The sequence below is a fragment of the Mustela lutreola genome, chromosome 2 (assembly GCF_030435805.1).
Source record: "Mustela lutreola isolate mMusLut2 chromosome 2, mMusLut2.pri, whole genome shotgun sequence".
Taxonomy (NCBI): Eukaryota; Metazoa; Chordata; class Mammalia; order Carnivora; family Mustelidae; genus Mustela; species Mustela lutreola.
Window position 1 is genome coordinate 16,020,588 of NC_081291.1, and position 24,534 is coordinate 16,045,121.

At 44.6% G+C, this 24,534-nt stretch overlaps 1 protein-coding gene across 3 annotated transcripts in view; it reads left to right on the top strand.

Moving 5' to 3' along the window:
- LARS2 (leucyl-tRNA synthetase 2, mitochondrial) overlaps positions 1–24,534 on the top strand; it is a 151,185-nt gene that overhangs the window by 35,164 nt on the left and 91,487 nt on the right. For all 3 annotated transcript variants that reach the window (XM_059160674.1, XM_059160676.1, XM_059160675.1), the window contains exon 6: positions 17,274–17,363. In XM_059160674.1, coding sequence (XP_059016657.1) covers positions 17,274–17,363 — 90 coding nt within the window. The remainder of the gene's footprint in view (positions 1–17,273; positions 17,364–24,534) is intronic.

Genomic DNA, 24,534 nt, shown 5'->3' on the forward strand with positions numbered 1-24,534 from the left:
CCAGCCAAAGAAAGATCTCTGCCCTTACCAGCCTGTGTGATTGATGACACTGGGCTCACCTGCATAATGTAGGATAATCTCTATTTTAACTAAATCTACAAAATTCTTTTAGCTACTAAACTAACGTGTTCATGTGTTCAAGGGATTAGGGAGTAGATATTCTACGGACCACATCCCAATACCATAGGATACCCATAAATTAAGTCTTAGTAGATTATTTTTTTTTTTTTAGGATTTTTTTTTTTTTTAAGATTTTATTTATTTAGGGGCACCTGGGTGGCTCAGTGGGTTAAGCCGCTGCCTTCAGCTCGGGTCATGATCTCAGGGTCGTGGGATCGAGTCCCGCATCGGGCTCTCTGCTCAGCAGGGAGCCTGCTTCCCTCTCTCTCTCTGCCTGCCTCTCTGTCTACTTGTGATTTCTGTCAAATAAATAAATAAAATCTTTAAAAAAAAAAGATTTTATTTATTTATCAGAGAGAGAGAAGGGGAGAGAGCGAGCACAGGCAGACAGAATGGCAGGCAGAGGGAGAAGCAGGCTCCCCGCTGAGCAAGGAGCCTGATGTGGGACTCGATCCCAGGACGCTGGGACCATGACCTGAGCCGAAGGCAGCTGCTTAACCAACTGAGCCACCCAGGCGTCCCTATTTTATTTTATTTTTAATTTATTTGACAGAGATAGATCACAAGCAGGCAGAGAGAGAGGAGGAAGCAGGCTCCCCGCTGAGCAGAGAGCCCGATGCGGGGCTCAATCCCAGAACCCTGGGATCATGACTGAGCTGAAGGCAGAGGCTTTAACCCACTGAGCCACCCTGCCCCAAGTCTTAGTAGATTTTAAAAGGTAGGTATCATACAAAGTGTTTTCTCTGACCACAGTGGGCTGAAGAGGAAGTTAAACAACACGTTCTTAAACAACCAGTGTCTCTAAGAAATCACAGGGACATTAGAAAGTACTTTGAGACAAATGAACAAGGAAGCACAACATACCAGTACTTCTGGGATGCAGAAAAGCAGCACTATGGGGGACTTGTATAACTACACGCACTGACATCAAAGCACAAGAAAGATTCAGCAGCCTATCTCTACAACTTAAGGAACTAGAAAAGGGAGAACAACCTAAATCCAAAGCTAGCACAAAGAGGGAAATAATGAAGATTAGAGCAGAGATGGTGAAATGGAGAATAGGAAAACAGCAGAGAAAACCAACAAAACCAAAAGTTGGGTCTTCAGAAAGATCAGCAAAATTGACAAACCTTTACCTAGAACTGACTAAGAAAGAAAAAGACTCTGATTACTAAAACAGGATAATGTAGATGAAATGGGTAAATTGCCAGAAACAAAACCTGCCAAAACTGAATCACAAAGAGATGGGAGATCTCAATAGACCTATGACTCTGAAGGAGATTGAATCAGTTATCAGAAATCTTCCAACAGAGAAAGCCCTGGACTGGATGGCTTCACTTCTGAATTCTGCCAGTGTGAGGTGCAGAAGGGGCCCAACCATAGGAGCTCCTGTCTTGGTGGAACTGGAATGGGCCACTCTTCTGGCTGACTTATCATCCCAGAAACTCATCAAATCCTGATGTTCAAGAGTTTTTATGGAGCTTAATCGCCATCTCCCCCTACTCTTCAGGGGCAGGTGTGACTAAAAGTCTTAGTCTTGTATTTGTCTTTCTGGTGACCATCCCTATCCTGAGCCAATCTAGGGGCCCTACCCTAAGTCACCTGAGGTATGCTCAGAAAAGGGGTCCTTTTGAATGGAAAAAACAAACAAACCAACCCTCCTGTCAGGAAATTCTAAGGATTTTTGGAGCCTTGTGCCAAGAACGGGGACAGAAAGTTATACAAATTTATTTCTTATTACATCACAGATTTCAATTCTTGAGATTTGCTTTACAGCCCAGAATAAGATCTGTCTTGGCATCTGTTTTGAGAATATTGTGGATTTGGCTGTTGGGGGGGTAGAGTGTTCTGTAAATGTCAATTAGGTTCTGTTGGGTGATGTTGAATTCTAACTCCTGTCTAGTTCTGTCTTCATTCTGAGGGAGGTATTGAAGTCTTCAGCTATAATTTTTATAATTTTGGATTTTTCCATTCTCCTCTTACTTACTTCACATATTTTACAGTTCTGCTGTTTTGTGTATATACATTTAGGATTGCAGTGTCATCTTGGTGATTTACCTTTCTATCATTATGTGAGGTCCTTATCTGTCACTGATAATTTTCTTTGCTCTGAATTCTACTTTATGACGTTGTACTTTCAAGTACATGAAATATTCTAATAATATAGCCACTTTATTAGTCTGCTTTAGTGTTACATTAATAAAGCCTTTTTTCCTTTCTTTTAATTAATTTTTTCATGGTATTTTTTTAATCCTTTTACTTTCAGCCTACTTACATCATTATATTTGAAGGGAGTTTTTCTTAAACAGAATACAGTTGGCACATTTTTAATTTTTAAAATTTTTTTAAAGATTTTATTTATTTAACAGAGAGAAACACAGTGAGAGCAGGAACAGAACCAGGGGGAGCAGGAGATAGGGAGAAGCAGGCTTCCTGCAGAGCAGGGAGGCTGATACAGGGCTCGATCCCAGGACCCTGGGATCATGACCTGAGCTGAAGGCAGACGCTTAACAACTGAGCCACCCAGGCGCCCCCGGTTCGTTTTTTAAGATCAATTCTGCCAAACTCTATCTTTTAATTAGTAGATTTACACCATTTATATTTAATGTAATTATTGGTAGGTTGTGGCTAAAATCTGACGTTTTAATTTATTTTTTGGTTTCTTTTATTTTTTGCTTCTCTGCTTTCTTTTTCTGCCTCTCTATGAATTACCTGAGTGTTTTTTAAAGTTCCATTTAGATTTGTCTATATTTCTTTGTTTGCTTCTATATTGTATAGCTTCTTTAGTTGTTGCTTTAGGTATAACATGACATATATATTGTATCATAGCCCATTGGTATTGTCATTTTACCAGTTTGAAATGTAGAAACCTTACTTTACATTCCTGTACTCTTCTCCATTTGTAATATATTCAGAAAACTCGAGAAAGAAAGTCTGTTGTATAAACCCATACTTTTGCTTCTTTGTTTTTTCTTCATTCCCGATGCTTTAAGATTCCCCTTTTTGGGGCATCTGGGTGGCTCAGTCCATGGGCATCTGACTCTTGACCCCAGCTCAGGTCTTGATCTCAGGGACATATGTTCAAGCCCCACATTGGGCTCCATGGTGGACATGAAGCCTACTTTAAAAAGAAAAATCCTTTTCTTATTATTTTCTTTTGTAGAGAACTTCCTTTAGCTATTCTTTAAGGATAGTTTTGCTCATGACAAATTCTCTTGATTTTTCTTAATCTGAGAATATCTTGATTTCCTCTCCATTCTTGAAGGATAATTCCGCTGGACATCCAATTTTGGGTTGATGGTTATTTTCTTTAAATACTTGAAAAATGTGACATTTCTTTTTGGCCTCTAGGGTTTCAGATGAGAAATCTGCTGTCTTTTGTATTTTCTCCCTGTAGCTAATACATTGTTTCTGTCAGGCTGCTTTCAAGGTTTTCTTCTTCATCTTTAGTTCTTAGACATTTGATTATGATTTGTTTTGGAGTGGATTTCTTTGGATTTATCTTGTTTGGAGTTTAAGTTTCTTGAATACAGAGGTTTATGTTTTCCCAACTTTGAGAAAATTTTGACCAATATTTCCTAAAATACTTTTTCAGTTCCATTCTCTTTCTTCTCTATTTATGAAACTCTAATGACTTCAGTGTTAGATCTTTTGTTATCACTCATATCTCCCTGAGACCCTGTTCTTTTTTTTTCTTTTTGAGACTTTATTCATTTGTCTCAGTCTGTTTTCTCTCTTTTGTTCGGATTAGAAAAATTCTATTGTATTGTCTTCAAGTTCACTGATTCTTTCCTCTCTCTCCCTCCATTCTGCTGGGAGCCTATCCTTTAAGCTTTTTATTTCAGTCATTTTGTTTTCTAGTTCTAAAATTTACATTTGGTTCTTCTTATAACTTCTCTTTCTTTGTAGAGACTTTCTGTTTTTTCATTTGTTTCAAATATGTTTATAATTTCCCATTGAAGATTTCTTATAATAGCTGCTTTAAATCCTTGTAAGATAATTTTGACAGTCTGGTCATTATGGTGTTGCCATATGTCAATTGTCTTTTCTCACTCAGTTTGAGATCTTCCTGGTTGTTGATGTGGCTAATGATTTTTTTATTGAAATATGGACATTTGGAGAATTCTTTTAAGACTTTGGATTTTATTTAAACCTTACATATTAGCAGGGATTCCCTGGTACTTCTCCAGTGAGTAAAAGAGGGCACTGCCTCTGTACTTATATGTAAATGTAGGATCTCCAGGTGGCCATAATCAACACCCTGGGAACGAGGACCTCCTTGTTACAGCTGGGCAGGGGTAGGAGCAGAGACTCCCCACTGATATTGCCCTGATTGAAAAAAGGGACATTGTTACTGTCCCCATGTGGATGCCACCAGCACCATGGAGGGGTGGCCCTGTTACCACAGAGCAGGGACAGACTTCATGACTCCTCTGACACTATACTATTAGGGAGAGGGAGGGGCACTTCATTACTGCTGGTTGGGGTAGAAGTCCAGATACCCCCTGTGGTCTCTACTGTCATCACCAAGGAGGACTGCTTGTTAATGTCCATAAGGATAGCAGATCTAGCTCTCCATTGACTTCCTCTGACATCACCCTGGTGCAGAGTTTGAGTTGCCTTGCTATAGCCTCCCAAGGTTATAAGTCTAGGCTTTCCACTAAGTCTTTGCTGGTGGGGGTGGGCTGCCATTTTTTTCTGTGATGCTGGCCAGAGTAGAGCAGTTGTCTAGATTTTCTTTCTTGCTAGGCTGTCCCTTCCCTGGAATTCTAGCTAGAGAAAGCAGGCTTTTCTTTTTTCTTTCCTTCTTTTTTTTAATTTTTGATTTTTAAAAAATTTTGGTCTGTACACCTTAACATTTCTGGGTTACTGGCTTAATTAGCTGCCAATTCCAGGACCTACGGGTCATCAAGAAAATCCATGGGACTCACCACTGTTTCATTCCTCAGGTGCTAAGGTCTTTAACCGCTTTGCCTTCTCTTTTTCATTTTTCAGACTCTTACATTGGTTTTATATATAGAATGACCAGGGTTTTTAGTTGTACCAGTGAAAAGAATAGGGAATAGTTTATCTATGCCATTGTCCCAGAAGAAGACGGAATGCATATTTAAAAATCCCCCCACCTTCCGTGAGATTCTGATCTGTGCTTCCTTGCTCCTCGCCATTCCCTTAAGAATCATTGGACTAAAAGATACTCAAAATAATTTTCTATACTTTTTTCTAAGTTTAGAGTTTATTTCTCAGTCTGTGTCATATGTGACAGGCTTGGAGCCGCGGCAGGTTTCCACTACTCATTCCTTATGGAGCTTGCAGGCAGCAGAACAGCTCATTTTGTGCACTGCTGTCACTGTTTTGCATCCGTGGAATTGACGAATTGCTGTTTCCTCTTCCTCTGGATCTATGCCCACGTCTAACAAATAGCCCTCATATTATTTAGGAGGCCTGGAGAACTCGTGTCTCAGAATACCTTTCAGACGACTCTGTCCTGTGAATCCTGAAATTTTCAAAAATGTTGCAGATAAAATTAATGTTCTTTTGTTCCAGAAAAATGGGAAAATTGTAGGAGAGCTGGCGTGGCTCGGAGAGTTGAAATCCTGGCATCTGCCCAAGTAGACTGATACAAATTGCAATTCAGACCCATTAGTCTCATCTGTCGTTTAATGGAGGGTTTTCTGTTCCCAACTGTCTAGTTAGAAAAGCTGTCTGTATTGTTAGACAGCCGTGATGAAACCCTTGTCAGCTGGCAAAGAACAATTACCAAGAAATTAAGCAAATTGCTGCCTCTCGTCCGATTATGGATAGTTGTCAGAGTCTTGTGTAGTTTGTGACGGGAGACAGCTTTCACGTTCCCATAAAAATGAGGGTGCTTGGAAAAGAATGGTCAAGAAAATTGCAAGAAGAGGAGCTCACTGATCAAGCTGATTTCAGTTCAGAAAGACAACGTGAGCTGTCGTGAAAACTGCAAAGACCACGATTTCCCTTCCATTAATACTCATTCTCTAAATTGGCCTCAAGAGCACGTCAAACACTAGCCTTTCAAATTAGGTGAGAATTTAGCTATAGCCCTAGATTTGAAAAACCAGACTTTCAAGAATAAAACGCGTGCTATGTAAAAGAACAGTGCCTAGCGTTTGTCATTGTCAGTGTTCATGAAATGCTCATTTTCATTCTAAAGTTAGACCCGAGACGAAGGAACATAATTACATAAAAATGAGCTCTTAGACAAATGTTAGGTTCATGATTAATTAATTGCCCTGATATTAATAACACCCCTTCCCTCGACTCTGCAGAGGGGGAGAACAGGGAAGGTAAAGCAGACCAGAGGCAGAAACTTGGCAAAGGTAGAATTTAATAGGTGGTTGAAGGGAGAGGGATGCAAGGAAGTGGCCAGGGAGGCTGAGAAGCCTGGGCGGTGGGAGTCTCAGGGAATAGTAGCCTGGGAAGGAAGAGGGTACCCCTAGCCAGGCCTGTTAATGGAAAGGTGCACATGAGGGGAAATGAAGCAGAACCTAGCGGTAAGGACAGGTGTGGAGCCCATACTGCCCCGGGAGTTAGGGTGGATGGTGGATTACCTCTCTTTCCCCCTCAGTCAGATGGGAATAAGTAGGGCAGTGGTGGGGTTGACAGTTCAGGGAAACTTCAGAGAAAGGAAGACAGAACATGAGATGGCCCACTGTAGGTGGCCTTAATCTTCTTAATGATGCCACCAAGCCAGTGCTAATACATAGCTGGTACCCAGACAATGTCTGTGGAATAATTCAGTGAGGAAATGAACAAATAGAACCTTGACTTGGGTAGAAAATCCATCCTTTCTGCTCCCCTGTACCACCATTTTCTATCGCTGTAGCCAGTTAGTGAGTCCCTTAGAATAAGGACTGCGTAGTAGACCCTCAGAGGATGTTTTTCCGTTGGTGGATCAAATGGGGGGAAGCATAGAATTCAGAACCAACCTTATAGCAGGAAGCTGAGAAACTGATCTCAGTGGATTTGAGAGCTTGGGGTTATCATTTGTTTTTGATAATCAAAACATTTATCAAAAGAACGATCATTTGTTTAGTTGTAGAAGTTGCTAATGGAGGTAAATGTGGTTCTTTCTTTGCCTTTGGAAGTTTGGAGGCTCTGCATACAAATGTCTTAGAGCCCTTAGTATGGTATGAATTGGGGCAGTAATTCTCAGATGAACCCATATTTGGCAAAATTTAGTACCAATAAACTGGATTATGGTTCTAAGAAAAAACATAACACTTAAAAAAAAAAAAAGATTTTATTCATTTATTTGACAGAGATCACAAGTAGGCAGAGAGGCAGGCAGAGAGAGTAGAGAAGCAGGCTCCCCGCTGAGCAGAGAACCTGACGCGGGGCTCAATCCCAGGACCCTGGGATCATTACCTGACCCGAAAGCAGAGGCTTTAACCCACTGAGCCACCAGGTGTCCTGAAACATAACACTTTTTTTTTTTTTTGGTATGAAGTCAAATATCTCTTGTTCATTTTTCATGAAACATAACACTTTTAAAGAAAGCCTGTTATTTTTTAAAGTAAGATTTTATTTATTTATTTATTTATTTATTTAATTTATATATATATATATATATATATATATATATATATATATATATATATATATAGTGAGGGGCACCTGGGTGGCTCAGTGGGTTAATTCCTCTGCCTTCGGCTCAGGTCACAATCCCAGGGTCCTGGAATCGAGCCCCACATCAGTCTCTCTGCTCAGCAGGGAGCCTGCTTCCCTTCCTCTCTCTCTGCCTGCCTCTCTGCCTGCTTGTGATCTCTGTCTGTCAAATAAATAAAATATTTAAAAAATATATATATATATATATAGTGACACTTGACTGCCTGAATTTTGGTATATTTGTTGCTTTAATGAAGATTTATTGAGTACCTGCTGTGTACCAGTCCTGAGCCGGACAGTGTTGGAAAGACAAGCTGACCCTCACCCTCTTCAGATAACCTTGATCCTCACAACAGTTTCCAGATGAGGAAAGTGAGGCCCATGGAGGTGAGCCATTTGTCCAGGGTCCCCTGCGAGTCCAGAGCAGGACCACGGACAGAGTCCAGTGCTCAGACACCAACCCCCCCACCACCCTCCCACCCCCCCCCACCCCCGTCTTTGGCATGCTATCCCTTGCCTTCTGCCTGCCCTCAGGAGCTGTCTGCCTATCTGGGAAGGTGAACAAAACGTGGGGACTCAAATCACAGGGGTAAAAAGTCTGTGTTAGGTCCTAAAAGAGGGACACGTACTCAGCATTCCAGGCTGAGTCAGGCGGGAACGTGGAGCACTGGGCCTCCCTGTCATTCCCCCATGGCCTGGGGAGCAGACCAGGGGAGAGGAGCTTGTGGGGAGGGGAGATTCTAGGTGATTCGGGGACACCCTCAGGGCTCCAACTTCTCATCTTCATGCTGAACATTTGCCAAGTGTGTTACCTGCATTTTTCAAATTTAGTCTTTGCATCCATCCCAGGATTTGGCCCAATTAGTGACCAGACCACAGAGTCAGCATTTGTCACTTAACAGTTTCTATGGAATAGGAATCCAGGCCTGGCTCAGCGGGGTGCCCCAGCACAGGGTCCCTGGTAAGGCTGTCACCAAGGCAGACGTCTCGTCAAGCACTGTCGAACCGTAGGCAGATTCCAAGTAATAATGTGGTCACTATGAAACCAGGAAAGTTACAAGAACTGTTTATGATGTTAAGAACATCACTCATGCTCAGTGCCATCCTGAGGCAACCCAGTGTGTCTTTCTATTTCGCCTTTTTTTCCCCTGATAAGCTTTATTTTTTCTTTATATAACTGAAACCATAAAATAGTCGATTTTGTATGAAATATGGCACTAAACCTTATACAGTGTTTATATAAGTAAAGGGTATGGATTTTAAGCCATTTCATTCATTCTTGCTTTAGTGCACATACTCACATGAAAAAGACAACTGTGTAAACCTTTGTCACACCAGTTCACGTATATGTGGTGTGTGTTTGGTACACGCAGCTCTCCCTGCTTGGAAAACACCCGTCATTCACGTCTTTAAAAAAACAAGTCCAGGTGGCTTTGAGAGGAGGAAATCACTTACAGAGGTGCAGATCCCAAATCACTCAGACCCACGTTTGGATCCTAACTGTGCCTAACTAAGCCTGGCCAGGCGACCTTAAACAAGTGACCCCGAGGCTCAGGTCTCTGGTTGTAAGATGATGATGTATTCATTCCGCAGCCACTTACTAAACATCCGTCCAGGTAGTGTTCTAAGCACTCAGAATATATCAGCAGGAGGAAGAAAGACAGAACCCTTTTTTTCACGGAGGAACCTTGAAACCAGTACACTAGGAGTGGAGAGGTGGGGGGAGACAGAGGTAGGCAAAACCATAATAAATAAGTAAATGAAAAAGTACGTTAGTCGTGAGTGCTATGGAAAGGAAAGAAGGCTGACCAGGGTAAGAGCAGACAGGAGGATGGCGAGGGGAGGTGGTGTAAGTTGCCGTTTCAGACAGGAAGCTCAAGCTCACGTTTGATAACCAGAGTAACTGACTTCCCAGGATGATAATAAGGACTAAGTGAGATGCTTCTGAAGGGCCAAAACCAAGTCCAGCCCTTGGTCAGGTGTCTGGGAAATGCTCATTATCATTATGTCTGCTGCTGTTGTTTTTGCTAAAAGCATATTCACCCCGGCTGGCGTTCCTTTCTGGAGCCGGGCTCCAGCTCCTTCCTTCTGCTTGATTTACCCAGACCTCCTGGGAGCTCATGCTTGAGTCAGTCCAGGCGCAGCCAGGCAAGCCGCAGCGTACTTCTCAAGGTGCTGTTTCATTCCCTGGGACCTGGGTTCCAGGGTCCCTTCTGCACCCTGCCCCCTGCCCGAGCTGGGCAGCCTTGGGCACTGCCCCCTGCACTCCCCCGCCCCCGCCCCACCCCCGCCAGGGCCAAGTGCAGGTTCCTTGTGTGTAAAGCAGTGTGCACAGCACCTGCCTCCACAGAGCTGCTGTGGGGAGTGAGATGAGGGGGAGGGAGGAGCAGTGTGGGAGCACAGAACCGGGTACAGACATGTCCCGTCACCTGCTAAGGAAGACTCCCGGCCAGGGCGGTGCTACACCATCTGCTTCCACTTTCTCTGCCCCCACCCGAAGTCCCCTTTAGGGGCATCCAGCTGAAAATTGAGACATCTTCATCCTCACCCTCTTCCCCTGCAGCCTCGGGAGGGCCAGCCCACCCTCCCCAGTTTTCTGCAGCCTCCGCTCCAGGAAGCATTCCTCCTCTGGGCAGAGAAAGGAGCTGTCAGAAAATCTGGTGTTTTTTTTAAGCAGCTGACCACAGAGCGTAGGTAGTTACCCAGTCAGGTTGCTGTGTGTGTTCTTAGGTGGGTTTCAAGTGCTTATTTCTTACTGTTTCCTGACTGTGTTCGTCTTGGCAAGACAGACCGCAAGGGCGAGGACTCCGTGTGAGAAGGGAATGAGTCGGTGCTGGGAGGGATGGGCAGTTGGGCCGCCTGGTGGAGAGAGTCCTCTCAGCCCGGGGAGCCGGGCCCCTGTTAGAAATGGCGTATTGTCTCAGTTGTGCTCTTGGCTTCTCTCGAAGCCAAAGCCCGCTGAGTTCTGTGAAGACACAAGCAGGACTGGTTGCTGCCACTGATGCAGATCTGGTAGGGAGATGTATTGGGGAGGAAACTCTTTGCAGTGGTTCTCAACCCCGGCTGCTGGTGACATTTCCGGGGGCGGGGTGAGACCCAGGCACCAGGAACTTCTACAGCTCGGCTCCAAGGTGCCACCAAGTTTGAGAGCCAGTGCTAAGTTTAGAGGACTTAGCATGGGGGTGGCCGTTAATGTCCCATTCCGGCAGATTTTCTCCCTCTTCTTTCTTCCAGCACAGCAGGTGCACGGAGCTGTGGACTGGAACCTTGAACCAGCCCTAGTGAGGAACATCTGACGCAGCCTGGATTTTTTTCTTTTTTCTGTCTCCAGCTGCACAACTTGAATCTTGAGGTTGGCTTCTCTGTCCTTTGAGCTATGTTATGTTTTCAGAGCCCCTTCCGTCTAGGATTGGAGAACCTGAGATGGAATAAAAGACAAGGTCATTACCTTACGTTTCCTTTGGATCCGATGCTTTAAGGAACAAATGACAAAAATGCACGGTACAGAAGATCAGGTTTTTTTGTTTTTTTTTTTAAAGATTTTATCTATTCACTTGACAGACAGAGACCACAAGCAGGCAGAGAGGCAGGCAGAGAGAGAGAGAGAGGAGGAAGCAGCCCCCCCGCCCAGCAGAGAGCCCGATGTGGGACCCGATCCCAGGACCCTGAGATCACGACCCGAGCCGAAGGCAGAGGCCCAACCCACTGAGCCACCCAGGCGCCCCAGAAGATCAGTTTTTAAAAAAGAGACCAAGCTCCTCTCTCCTCTGTGTCTAGTCTTCATTGTTTTGAAGGCAGGAGGCTCACGGTGAGACCGGGGAGCGGTGGCAGATGTCTTGCCGCTGGAAACGGACGCTTGGCGATTGCTCACCTTTCTGACCGTGTTTATCTCCCAGTGTGCGGGGCTACCCAACGGCTGACTTACTAAACATGTGGTCTCCGGTGGTTGTTTTATTGTGTTTAACCCTGTTAACGAACCTGAATATGGCGAGGGTGTCAGGCAAATTAAACACATGGTGGCTTTGAGTGATGTTAGCTGCTCTGTGATCTGGGACCAGTCTCTGTCAGAGATGCCAGGAAACCAAGGAACAAAAAAGACCCCGCTAAATCCTGCCAGAGCAGAGAGGCGTTGGGGAGGTGACTGACCTGGCTCTCCCTGCCTGGGTGTGTGCATGTCAGCGGGGGAGGGTACACCAGAGGCGACAGACAGAACAGCCTTGTGTGGAGGTCCCCATATGGAACATGTGTTTGGTCTTTCCCTCATAAACACTGTCTCTTGGTAATGAGGCCAGATTTGGGAAGGGATAGTGATCCTAAGTGACCATGAGTTAGGTCCTTGGTCTCCCTTTCACCTTGTCCCAGTGGCCCGCCTTGGAGTGTGTGACAAGGAACCCGGCCTCCCTGCTCCGTGGCACACTGTGGGCCCAGCCAAGGGAAGTCATCCAGTGACCCCTCCTATGGGGCTAGCATGTCCTCTGTATACATTATTTTGTCCTTACAACACCCGCCCAGATCGGCTTTGTTACCCCAGTTTTCTAGATAGGGACACTTGGCTAGGGCCACAAAGCTGACAATGATGTGAGGACTTGAACTTGAGTCAGTTGGCCCCAAAGTGGAATATCTTTACCGTAGATCATGCTCTCCCCAGAGTTTTCATGGACTGAGGAGCGTGAGCCTGATGAGGTACCCAGAAGGGGACCGACTGCCCCGATTTCTTCCTTCACAGCCCAGATGCTGTTTCTTTCAGGGACGGTAAAGTTGGCTCATCCTCCTTAGACTTCGTCATGGCCAAATCAGTGTGCAGCGGGAACCCCTGGCAAGGCCGGCTCAGCCATGAACTTGAGCGGTCGGTGAGGCCTGAATGGTAGGTCTCAAAGGATGACGTGTCGAGCCTCACGTGTGTTCTGAGGGAGCTCACCTTCTGTGTTGGGCTCCATGTTTGGCTGTGAATGTGCAGAATATTTTTAATGTGAAAAACCTGGCGCTGTAAAATGTAGAATTGCAGGGTGGAGGCATAGCGCTAGTTGAGATCCCAGATTCATAAATTTAGCCTCTTGACAGCTCGGTTGTGCTTTCTGGAGTTCCGGGGGGTATAAAAGCCGACACCTTCCCGTCGATCTCTGTAGCATTCGGCTGAATTGCTGTTGCTCTCAGAGCTATAACTTTGAATTGCTTGGTTTTGTTTTAAAAAACAAGCTGACAGCAACGTGGGCGTTGGCTTATTTGGAAAGCAGGGGACTGAAAAGGGATTTGGAAGACAGTACCCATCCTTAGCTTGATTCCTCTGGTGGTCTCCTGAAGAGGACTTACCAGGTTGGCACTACGCCACAGCTCGTGGACAGCTGTGGGCAATGGAGCCACGGACACAGGGCCCCACCGTGGGGTCACAGGCAGGGCTGGGCCTGGAGGATTCCAACAGATGCTATTGAAACTCTGAACCCCACATCGCATCGGGGCTCCCTGCTCAGTGGGGAGCCTGCTTTTCCTTCTCCCTCTGCTGTTCCCCCTGCTTCTGCTCTCTCTCTGACAAATAGATAAAAATCTTTTAAAAAGAAACTCAAAAAAATCAAAGCCCTTCAAGCAGGGTTTCTCCCCTTGCCACTAGTGACGTTTGGGGCTAGATAGTTTTCTGGTCTAGGGGCTGTCCTGTGCACTGTGGTGTAGCGCCACCACTATGTAGTGACAGATGTCTCCTGGCATTACAGATGTTCCAGGGGAGAGGACGTTCTGCGGGTTGAGAACCCTTTTCTTAGGGAAAGGAGGGAAGAAGGGCCAGTAACATCTTTGTGCGTGCCGACCCCTCCCCCCACCACCACTGAAGACCTTTTTCCGCAGGGCTGGGTTTTGAGTAAATAGTTCCCCAGACACAGAATTTCTAGTCACTTGATGAAAGTTGCAACTTTTAAGCGGGTTAATTCCAGAAAGATATCTTTGCTGGTTTGTACTGAGAGGAGGCATCAGAATACCAGAAATAGCTATTTTGGTTTGGGGGAGTTTTTTCAAAGTTAGCAAATCAAGAGAGGTTCCAGGAGGGTTCTATGACATTTTCATGGAATGCATTTCTGAGCAGTGTCGGCCTGGGACCACATTTGTGGGGAGCCTGGTGATGTCTGCTCTGGCGTCTCTTCATGGGTGCAGTGGGTAGGACTAAGGGTGCTGGCTGGGCGCTGTGTGCAGCAGATGGGAGGAGAGGGGCAGGGGGCCAGGTTCTGTCCTCAGGGCATCCCTTGCTCCCATCACCTACCCCCTCCCGTCTTCCCCGTCCCACCCCCCTCCGCCGGGCAGGCCACTACAGTCTGCAGGCAGGTGAATGAGCAGACATGGAAATCAAACCCTGAGGAGTGGATAATGGTGCTCAGGGCAGTGGTTTTCAAACTGTGCTCTTTTAGCAGCTGACATTACTTTTTCTTCAAACAATACATGCAGAAACCCCATGTAAATAAAGTGGGTCAGAGCCACGTTTGAGGCCAGAGTGCAAGATGGGGACCCATGGTCCTCCAACCCTCTCCTCCCCTCGCTTCCGAGGAGAAGGCACTTTGCATTATACGTCGGACTGAAAGTAGGCTAATGCTTGGTTGGGTAACGATCTTTTCCTTTTTCTTTTTTTCCTGACTGGATCTTTTTTTTTTTTTCCTATTTTAGGTTAAAGTGGTTTTCAAGACCATAAACCAAGATGGAGATAATAATGCTGTTCCATTGTGGTTTAATTTTTCTTTCAATAGAGAGGCAGATTCAAGGGCTGAGAACAGATGCACATACATACATAGAGAATATATGTATTCTAATATAATATATTAGGTACATAGTATATATAACATTGCATATTATAGTAATATATGATATAATATAGAATAATTATATAAGTAAATATATAATTAAATGTTATATATTTAGTATATGTTTTGTATATTTATTATAAGATATATAAATAAAATATATAATATACAATATATTTTACATTATATTACTTATAACTAAATATATAGAAAAATATATGGGGGCGCCTGGGTGGCTCAGTGGGTTGAGCCGCTGCCTTCGGCTCAGGTCATGATCTTGGAGTCCTGGGATCGAGTCCCACATCCGGCTCTCTGCTCAGCAGGGAGCCTGCTTCCTCCTCTCTGCCTGCCTCTCTGCCTGCTTGTGATCTCTCTCTGTCAAATAAATAAATAAAATCTTTAAAAAAAAAAAAAAAGGAAAAATATATGTAACAGTTGTCATGATTTTGGTCATATTTGCTTCACGTGTTTCCTTAAACTTATAACAGATGAGAATTTTAAACGACATTCACAATAACAAGGTCTGGGGAATATTTTTACCCAATTCCCCTTACCCACCCCTCACACACCACTGCCCCCGTTTTCATATTATGAACCGATGTTATTTGAACTTAATTTTTGAAACCTATGGGAGGGATACCAATTTGATTCAACATGCAAGCATTCTTTTTTTTTTTTTTTAACTTAAAAATTTAATTAGTTTGGGGCACGTGGGTGGCTCAGTGGGTTAAAGCCTCTGCCTTCAGCTCAGGTCAGGATCCCAGGGTCCTGGGATCCAGCCCCACATCCGGCTCTCTGTTCTGCAGGGAGCCTGCTTCCTCCTCTCCCTCTCTCTGCCTGTCTCTCTGCCTACTTGTGATCTCTGTCTATCTAATAAATAAATAAAATCTTTTAAAAAAATTTAATTAGTTAACATGTAACCACATGCAAGCATATTTATATCCATTTTGATTTCAAGGGCTTCTCAGCCTGAGCAAAATGAAACATACAGAGAATAGCTCCTGCCCTGGGTTTTGTTAGAAAATGGGAGTTCTTAATTGGCCTCTCTGGAAAACTAGGGAAAATGAGTTCTGTGGCATCCTGCAAGGGCTGGGGGTGGTCAGGTAGCTGGTAGAGAAGAGATAAGGACATCTCAGAAGGTGAACTTGGGGGCACCTCAGTGGCTCAGTCAAGCTTCTGCCGTCGGCTCAGATCATGATCATGTCCATGTCAGGCTCCCTGCTCCATGGGGCGTCTGCTTTCTCCCTCTCCCACTCCCCCTGCTTGTGTTCCCTCTCTTGCTGTCGCTCTCTCTTTCTCTCTCTCTCTGTGTCAAATAAATAAAATCTTTAAAAAAAAAAAAAAAAAAAAGGTGAACTTGGAGGTTTGGGGAAATAAACCCACCCATTGTGTGCTGGTCCCGTTCTTGAGTTGGCAAAGTGTCGGTACATGACCCCCCTGCAGACCTGGGATCCTGGGACCTTGGAAGCTGTGTCATGGGCCTCTCAGCTCTGGCATGGGGGACAGCTCCCATGGGAGCCAAGCTGTTAGACTGGCGGGTTTTTCACTACCTGCCTTGCAACAGGAGGAGTGGAGCCAGTGAGCAAAGTTGAATTCCTTGTTTTCTTGGCATTTGCTCTGCTGTTTTTACAAAATAGCATGTCAAAGGACCCAAGAATCTTACATAAGAAAAATAGCCCATTGGGGGCCCCAGTTTATCTGACACCTTGCCCAGTTCCTGTCCCGCTTGCCCTCCTGTCCTGGGTTTCAACCCTGTCTCTTCATTCATTCGTCTGAAGAAAGACTGGGTTGTTTGCACTTTCGATAGAAATACGCCTTATATCCATAGTCTTTTCCACATGGAACCATATAGAATGGTCCCTGCCCTACGATCATTTCGATATTAGCTGGTTTTTTTATTTTAGTTTCTTTTATTTTTTAAAAGATTTTATTTGTTTATATTAGCTGGGTTCTTTTTTTTTTTTTTTTTTTTTTGACGTTAAGGACCACTCGAGAAGTATGACAGTGTACAGGTTTTATGCTTACTTGACTTTATCAACTTAGAGATTGGTTCTTCAGTAGCTTGTTTTTAAACATTCTATAGTAAATGCGTTTTTGGGACAGGAAACGTATTTTCGGAACCTTAGATTTAGGCTTGGAAATGCAAGCCAGGTGATTTTCCACTAAGTTTAAATTTTAATAATGATTTTAATGGGTCTTCCTAACCAGGCAACAGCCTGATTCACCTAATGGAATAAATGGAATATAAATAAGTCTAAAAGAGCTTCCAGGGCCCAGTGACATGTAGAAACATGAGATTTGCTTGCAAATGATGTTTTCAAATGTCCTGCGGAAACGGGCAAATAAACTCCTCTTGAATTTTGTGATTGCTTTCAAAACGAGCTACATTTGTGAATTAACATCACGATCCCCAAAATACATGTTGACAAAAATGATAATGCCCAGTTTCATACAGTGTCATTTACCTGTTACTTGCATGGCCCCGGGGAGAGGTGTGCAGAAGACAGTGAGTTTCTCATCATTAAACTGACCGTGGGAAAGGTAGGGGTGGCATTTCAGTAATAGCGTTCTTCCCAGAATGAATTGCTTCTTCCCTCACTTTACGAATTGCCAATAGAGGTTGGTAAATATTTTTGCAGTGCGATTGCTTTTTAAAATTGAATCACAAGGCCCATGCATACGTTGGTGATGGGGGGAGGGGGAATGGGGACAGTGGCCTATGAGTAATTTTTCCCCCTTCTTTGGCAGGAAATAACTACATGTTTACCAGATTACTACAAATGGACTCAGTACCTCTTTATTAAGCTCTATGAAGCTGGGCTGGCCTATCAGAAGGAGGTAAGTTAAAAGTCACCTGCACTGTACAATTTTTTTTTAAATCTCAGTCTTATTAGAGCATGTCCTGGTTAACCAAGCTACAAACCCTGCACAGAAGCAGTAGAAATGAACCCTCCCTCAAGTTCATGAATTCAGTCATGGCAGACCCAGAAAGTAACTACTGCCTGGCTGAGTTTGGTGCCTCCAGGGCAGTCCCAGGGCTTCTGTCACCCTTGAATTCCACCACCAGGTGTGCCCATCCTGACATCAGGGAGGGAGCAGAGGAAGAGAGGAAGTTTCTCTAAGTCCAGGTCCGCTACCTCTGTCAGCTGTGCGCAGCCTGAGTAACTTGACTCCAGGAATTGTGTTTTCTCATCTACTAAATGGGTGGTACCATCTCCCTTGCATGGCCTGGGGGAAGATTTGAAATGCTATTGAAAGAACAGCTCTCACAGCGGTGCCTGGGTGGCTCAGTCGGTTAGGCATCTGCCTTCAGCTCCGGTCATGATCTCAGGGTCCTGGGATCGAGCCCCACATTGGGCTCTCTGCTCAGCGGGGTGTCTCCTTCCCCCTCTGCCACTGTGATCTCTCTTGCTCTCACTCTCCCTCCAATAAATAAATAACATCTTCTTTTAAAAAAAAAAAGAAAGAACAGCTATTGTAGTCCCTACATCTAGTGGTCTCCCAAGAAATGGAGGTGCCTATTTTGGCAGGGGCTCAGTAATGGCCAATAAGCCTTAGGTGGAGAGAGGAGGGAAGGAGTATCATAGCGTGGCCAGGGACTGCACTGTGAGGTGTAAAAGCCATGAGCAGCGTGTGGTTGTTGATATTTAAATTTAAAGTAATTCAGATGAAGTAATATGAATAACTCTGGTCCTCAGTCACACCAGCCCCGTTCATGTGCTAGTAAGGACAGTGCAGATATGGAACATTTCCATCGTAACAGAATAGTGACCTGCCAGCAGCACTGATCTAGAAAATTCAGAAGTAACAAATAGAAAATCCATTGCACCTTTATGCTGAAGACATTCTCCTTTGACCAGTGGGATTTAAAGAATTACATTTGCTTTTCTGTGGTGATATCACACGGCTTGGTCTTGCCATGAACAGGCTTCCATAGTCATTGTGGTTTAAGCTGAAAAATGTTTAGAATCGGGCGCCCAGGCGACTTAGTCGGTTGCCTCAGTCAGTTGAGCTCAGGACCCTTGAGTTGATCCCAGGGTCCTGGGATCAAGCCCCGAGTTAGGCTCCCTGCTTGGCAGGGAGTCTGCTTCTCCCTCTATCCCTCCCCGCACCCCTGTTCATTCTCTTTCTCTCTCTCAAATAAATAAACAAAATCTTTAAAAGAAAATTATAATCACTGTGGAGACAAATGCAGAAGGCTCGATTTGAATTTCACAATAAAACCAAAATTTCACAAAAACCAAAACCTCGACAACACAAAAATCATATGGCTGATCAAAATCAGAGGGTGAAATTGGGGAAGAAAAGGAGAGGCAAGTGTGAGGCAATCCCTTTACCTTTCATAACAACACAGCAGAGATGAAGAGCTAGAGGGGTACATCTGTTTTGTTTTAATAGTTAGAAAGGTAGCCATTAAGGCTCAAGGTAAGAAAGACCCCCCAAACTAGAAGAGGGGTCAGGGGTGGAAGGGATGCTGTATGATCAGGCTGAATATTTCCTGTTCCATGGCAGAAGGTTAGTAAAACTGTCTAAAGGTAATATGCCAAAATCAAAGTGTGATTTACTAAAGTTACAGTGGTAAACACCAAGAGAACAGGCAGAAGCTGCTCCAGGTGGAGGCATATTTTAATAACCATTCCAGATTATTTTTGAATGTTCTTTCTTGATACTACACCAAAACTCAGCAAGGGGTGGTTTTTCAATGTTAGTTGCGGTAGTAAATCTGAAACATCAATGAACTTTCATATTCTGCTACATTGAAATGCATTGGTCTGTCTTGCACTTTGAATGGATTTTTTTTTCTTTTTTTTTTTTTTTTTTTTACCCATGCCTCATCTTGTAATATCGTGCATCGGTCCCTTGGAAAATCCCCGTCTAGTGAGTTATGCAGATCTTCCAAATGTTGCCATATTTCATCTCAGAATACCATCAGAAGAGTTTTTAAGTGGTGGGAAGCTGTGAAGTTCATAGTGGGTGGATGCAAGTTTTTTAAAATTCTGATTTTTTTTTTTCACTTCAAAGTTCAAATTTCATCACTGGAAACAGAAACCATCAGTTGTTTCCCTTGGAGCAGCGGGCTCACATTGTTTATTTCTGCGAACGTGTTTTTGCCATGTTCCTGAGTCTCAATCACCGTAGTCAATCATCAGCCATTCTGTCACATAAAATCATAGTTACATGAAAAAACTGATCATAAAAAAAACTGGCCAATCCGCTCACCACTCAGATAGGCCCATTTGTGCTTTCTCTCGAGACAACTGTCCCAGTGTGGCAACACGTAGGCCTACGTCCCATTTCATCACAGAAAATACAACGAGGATGTGTGCTCAAGTGTTAAGATGTAAGCACACAAACACGTTTTATTGCCTCGTCAAGCACATTATCAGTGAAGCTGACCGTTTTTCCCCCTTTCTCCCGGAAGTGCACAGTGGTCAAGAATCCGGTGTCCCCTCGTAGGGTCCGGCGCCACCACCTTGCTTCATGCTGAGGGCCGATGGGCTCACCCACCATCTCTTTTGAATTCTCGGTGCAGATGTGAACACAAGGAAAAAGGCCAACAACGTCTTATTATTATAATGAAGAGTTTTGACCTGCAGACCCCTTGAAAGGGCCTCAGGGAACCCCAGAGGTCACACTTTGAGAACCACTGTACAAAGTAATCAACACCTACCCCTGTGCCCTGCTCCTTCCTTTAAATTAAGAATATTAATATGTGGGTTATTTAAAATACATTGCTGTTGAGTTGATTTTATTTTTTTGGAGGAAGACCCGAGTCCCCATTAGCATTTGGGGGTGAATTAATTGAGAATTTGGTGGAACTGGAGCATACTGATGTCCCACTCCTGTAGACCTCCCTGGGTCAGTTTAGTTTCTTAAAACACCAGCCATTCCTGGGCCCAGAGCCCCCTCAAGTGGGCAGTGGTGAGAGACCAGAACATCTGTGAGGAGTTCCTGCCCGCAGTAGACCTTTTTATCTCGCAGTAGACCTTTTTATATTGTTAAAATGTAGTTTCCGAAAATTACAGACCTGGTTCCCGCCCCGATACAAAATGAACATGCATCAGAGGTTTTATCCACCTTATTGTTAGTGGGGAAACCAGTCATATGTTAAGACTGGTTCAAAGTGAGATTTCGAGAACGGAGATTTGTAGAGTCAGAGGAACACTGAAATGAACCTGCTAATAGAATCCAAGCCACCTAATGTCCTACAAGGCCATAAGCCTAATTTGGGGAGCATCCTTCACTATGAAATAAATCACGTGCATTTTCACTGGATGGGAGCCGTTGGCATTATTCTCAGGTGGAAACCATTTGCACCGGGATGAGTTTTCTGTAAGTTAACCTCTCCCCTTGTACCCGGGCTGGGTAGTAAAACAACTTAAATCATAGTAAATAAGAAGTCAAACCAAGGTACCAGCCTCTAGAAAATCAGATCATCCCTGGGGCGTGTGGGCCCACTGGACCACCCCAGCCTATGTGGAAAGGATACTACTTCCTGGTCCCTTTTGTCTATTTCTGAGATCTGACTAATATTTCTTTTTTTTTTTTTTTTTAAGATTTTATTTATTTATTTGACAGACAGAGATCACAAGTAGGTAGAGAGAGAGGAGGAAGCAGGCTCCCCGCCAAACAGAGAGCCCGATGTGGGGCTCAATCCCAGGACCCCGAGATCATGACCCGAGCCGAAGGCAGAGGCCTCAACCCACTGAGCCACCCAGGCGCCCCCTGACTAATATTTCTTAAAAGCATTATTCAGCAGTTTGAAGGGAAAGGGTAGGAAGGGAATGAGTGGAAAATTATCAACAGATTTCAGTGCTGATCTGGTGGCCCGACAGGCTCATTTCCAGAAGAGCAGCCCTGGCTCCAATAATTATATCCAGAAGGGGCTTCCACACCAGCATCAGGCAGAGGGAGGGAGATACCAGGAGCTGCGTTATGTTGCCCAGGTGACAGGATGACCTCAGATCCGAGGGAGACATGAAAGCAGAGGGCACCCTGCAGGGAAACTGCAGGGAAGGGTAAACGGTGGGTGGAACAGTTTAAGCAGGTGTCTCGGGTTATCCAGTGTTCCCTCACTGCAGTGGTGTGGTTAGTTTATTTTCTATGCTTCTACATCTCCCTCTGCCTGCTCCTCCCCCTGCTTGTGCTTTGCTCACTCTCTCTCTCTCTCTCTCTGGCAAATAAATAAATCAATAAAATCTTCAAAAAACAATTAAGATTTTATATGCATGGGATGTTGAAATTATGGGGCACATTGACTTAATAGTGTAAGCATTTCTGGCACGGAGCCCTTGTGTGTGCTGTGTAATATTCCTTCACTGGATTTTATTCTTTGTAGCTATTTATTGAAACAATTTTTGAATACACTGAAGATTTATGGTAGTATTCCTATACATAGGACACTTGCTTCTCTGTCTCCGCCCTTGGGGTTTGTTCCCGGTACCTCTCCCAGCACGTCAAACCCAGATAGGAAACTGAATCTTGTCACTCTTGGGTTGGATCCAAAGCCAATCATACGCGGCATCTTAGGAGCTAAGTAACTTTTTTAAAGACAGAAGGGAGTCTGGGAGAGGGTCTCATGGCATGGACACAGCCTCCTGCTGGCTCCAGATGTCTCTCTCCTCCTCACCTCGCACCCCTCCCCCAAGTGCATCCCCTTGGGGAACACAATTCAGTTTCCCCCACTGACAGCTTCTCTCTTAGGAACAACTTGTATTCATTTCCTATTGTTGCTGCTGTAACAAATGACCACAAACGGGGTCTTCTAAAAACAACACAAGTTGATCGTCTTATAGTTCCAGAGGTCGAAAGTCCATGAAATGGGTCTCCCTGGGATAAAAAGATGCCAGTAGGGCTAGCCTCCTTCTGGAGATTCTAGAGGAGAATGGGATTGTTTGCCTTTTCCAGCTTCTGGAAACTACCTGCTTTCCTTGACTTTTGACCCTACTTCCCTCTCCCACCCTCAGTCTTCAAGCCAGAGCCTTTGCAGAAACTGCAAGAGAGATCTTGCAGTCTCTCTGCCCTGTGCATCCACCGTCCCATCTCCTTCTGACTCCCTGCCTCCCCCTTTCTCTTCCAAGAGTCTTTGACATGACTTTGGGGCCACCTGGATAATCCAGGCTGATCTCTCCAATCTCGAGATCCTTCATTTGATCATATCGTCCAAGACCCTTCCGCCATGTAGGTAACATATTCACCAGTTTCAGGGACTGGGATGTGGACATCTTTGGGGTGTGATTGTTCTGCCTGCCATAAGCCTCTTCTCCCTGATTCCCTGAGGATTAACCAAATCGGTGCTTTTGAAGAACCTGGAGTGCCTGGCACACAGTTGGTGCTCAATAAATGCCTGCCTGAGCATGCCCGTGGAGTTACCTGGAGTCGTGGTTTGGTGAAATTGGAAAAAAACTCCTAAAGCTTCCCGGCTAATTCTAAGGCACCCCATCCACAGCCAGGTATTAGGGAAGAATAAGGTAGCTTATTCTCTGGATTTGATTTAGAAAGGTAGTGGTCTTGTGGCTAGTTGTTACCTGAAAGGTGTTTGGTGTATTAATTTTTTTTGGAGTCCACCTAGCCGTGATCTTAAGAAAAAAATCCCAGGGGCGCCTAGGTGGCTCCGTGGGTTAAAGCCTCTGCCTTTGGCTCAGGGCATGGTCCCAGGCTCCTGGGATCAAGCCCCGCATTGGGTTCTCTGCTCAGCAGGGAGCCTGCTTTCTCCTCTCTCTCTGCCCGCTTCTCTGCCTACTTCGGATCTCCATCTGTCAAATAAATAAAATCTTAAAAAAAAAAAAAAAAAGAAGGAAAGAAATAAATCCCAAATAGAAGGCAGAAATGCACACTTGGTATGTTTGAAGATCTGCGTTAGCCCTATGCAAGGTATTATATTTCATGTAGGTCTCCTTTTTATTGGGTAGCTATTTCCAGATTGGCTTTAAAACATAAAATGAATCAATGCCAGTTGGTATTCCGCTCACACGGTTTATTGCGAAATACAAACTTTTGAAATTAACATCAGGAAGTTAACTGACTCTAGAAAGACTGCAGGTAACATTCTCTGCGAAGCAATTTAAGCCAAAAATAGCCCACCTATTAATAATGCCTTTCCTCTAACAGCATTGTCATAACTTTTAAAAAAAAAAAATAGGATATAGCCTTAACCCTTAAATTCAGTTCTGGCATAAGCTGTCTAAATGAACTTACATTTGGGGAGAGTATTTTAGCAAGGCATTACCAAACATAGCTGGAGTGTGGAAGTCTTTTGTCCGTGACTAGCGCCGTCTATCAAAATGCTCGTTTCCTTTGCAAAGGGCATCTCTTCTTGCTCTCACGAAACAAAAAGATTTTCAGCCAAAACTATGGTTATAAAGACGTACACTTGGCAGAATGTTAATTTCACTGCTCTGGTTTAAAAAAAAAAAATGACGGAGAGGTAGTTCTTGGGGAGGGTGCTGTGTTGTGCTTGAGCATTGGGAATTGTGGAAGCCACCCAATCTGTGAGTTTGCCTTTGGGCTCCTGCAGGATTTTCAGAGGCAGCTGGGGACGGAGCTAATGCACTCACCGAGTGAGCCAGGTTTGCAGCATCCCGGAGCAGGGAGCGCAGGCAGGGACCACACAGGGTGCGCACACCCTCAGCCTCTCCCGCTCTGCCCCCTGGTGGCGACGGCAGGCAGTAGCAGTAAATAACCGGTCGCCTTGGAAACCCTCCCCTCCGGACTCCCTCTAAACTCAGGCCCATCCAGGGTGGATGGGAGCAAGATGGATTTTGAGAGTTTGGTTTTCTAATAAGGTCTATGTGGTGTTCCTTAGTGAGGCATGGTTTTGTCGGGAAAATAGCTAGTGGACCTTGAGAAAATCAGTACCCTAAAGCATCCTTCTGGAACCCGCAGCTGCCTCACAGAATACTGAGGAACGGATAGGAGAGCCTGAGGTGATAAGCAGCAAGGGAAACGATGGAGGGTAGCCTGAGAGGCGTTGGCTAGGAGACGAAAGCATGGCAGTGGAAGGTGTGAT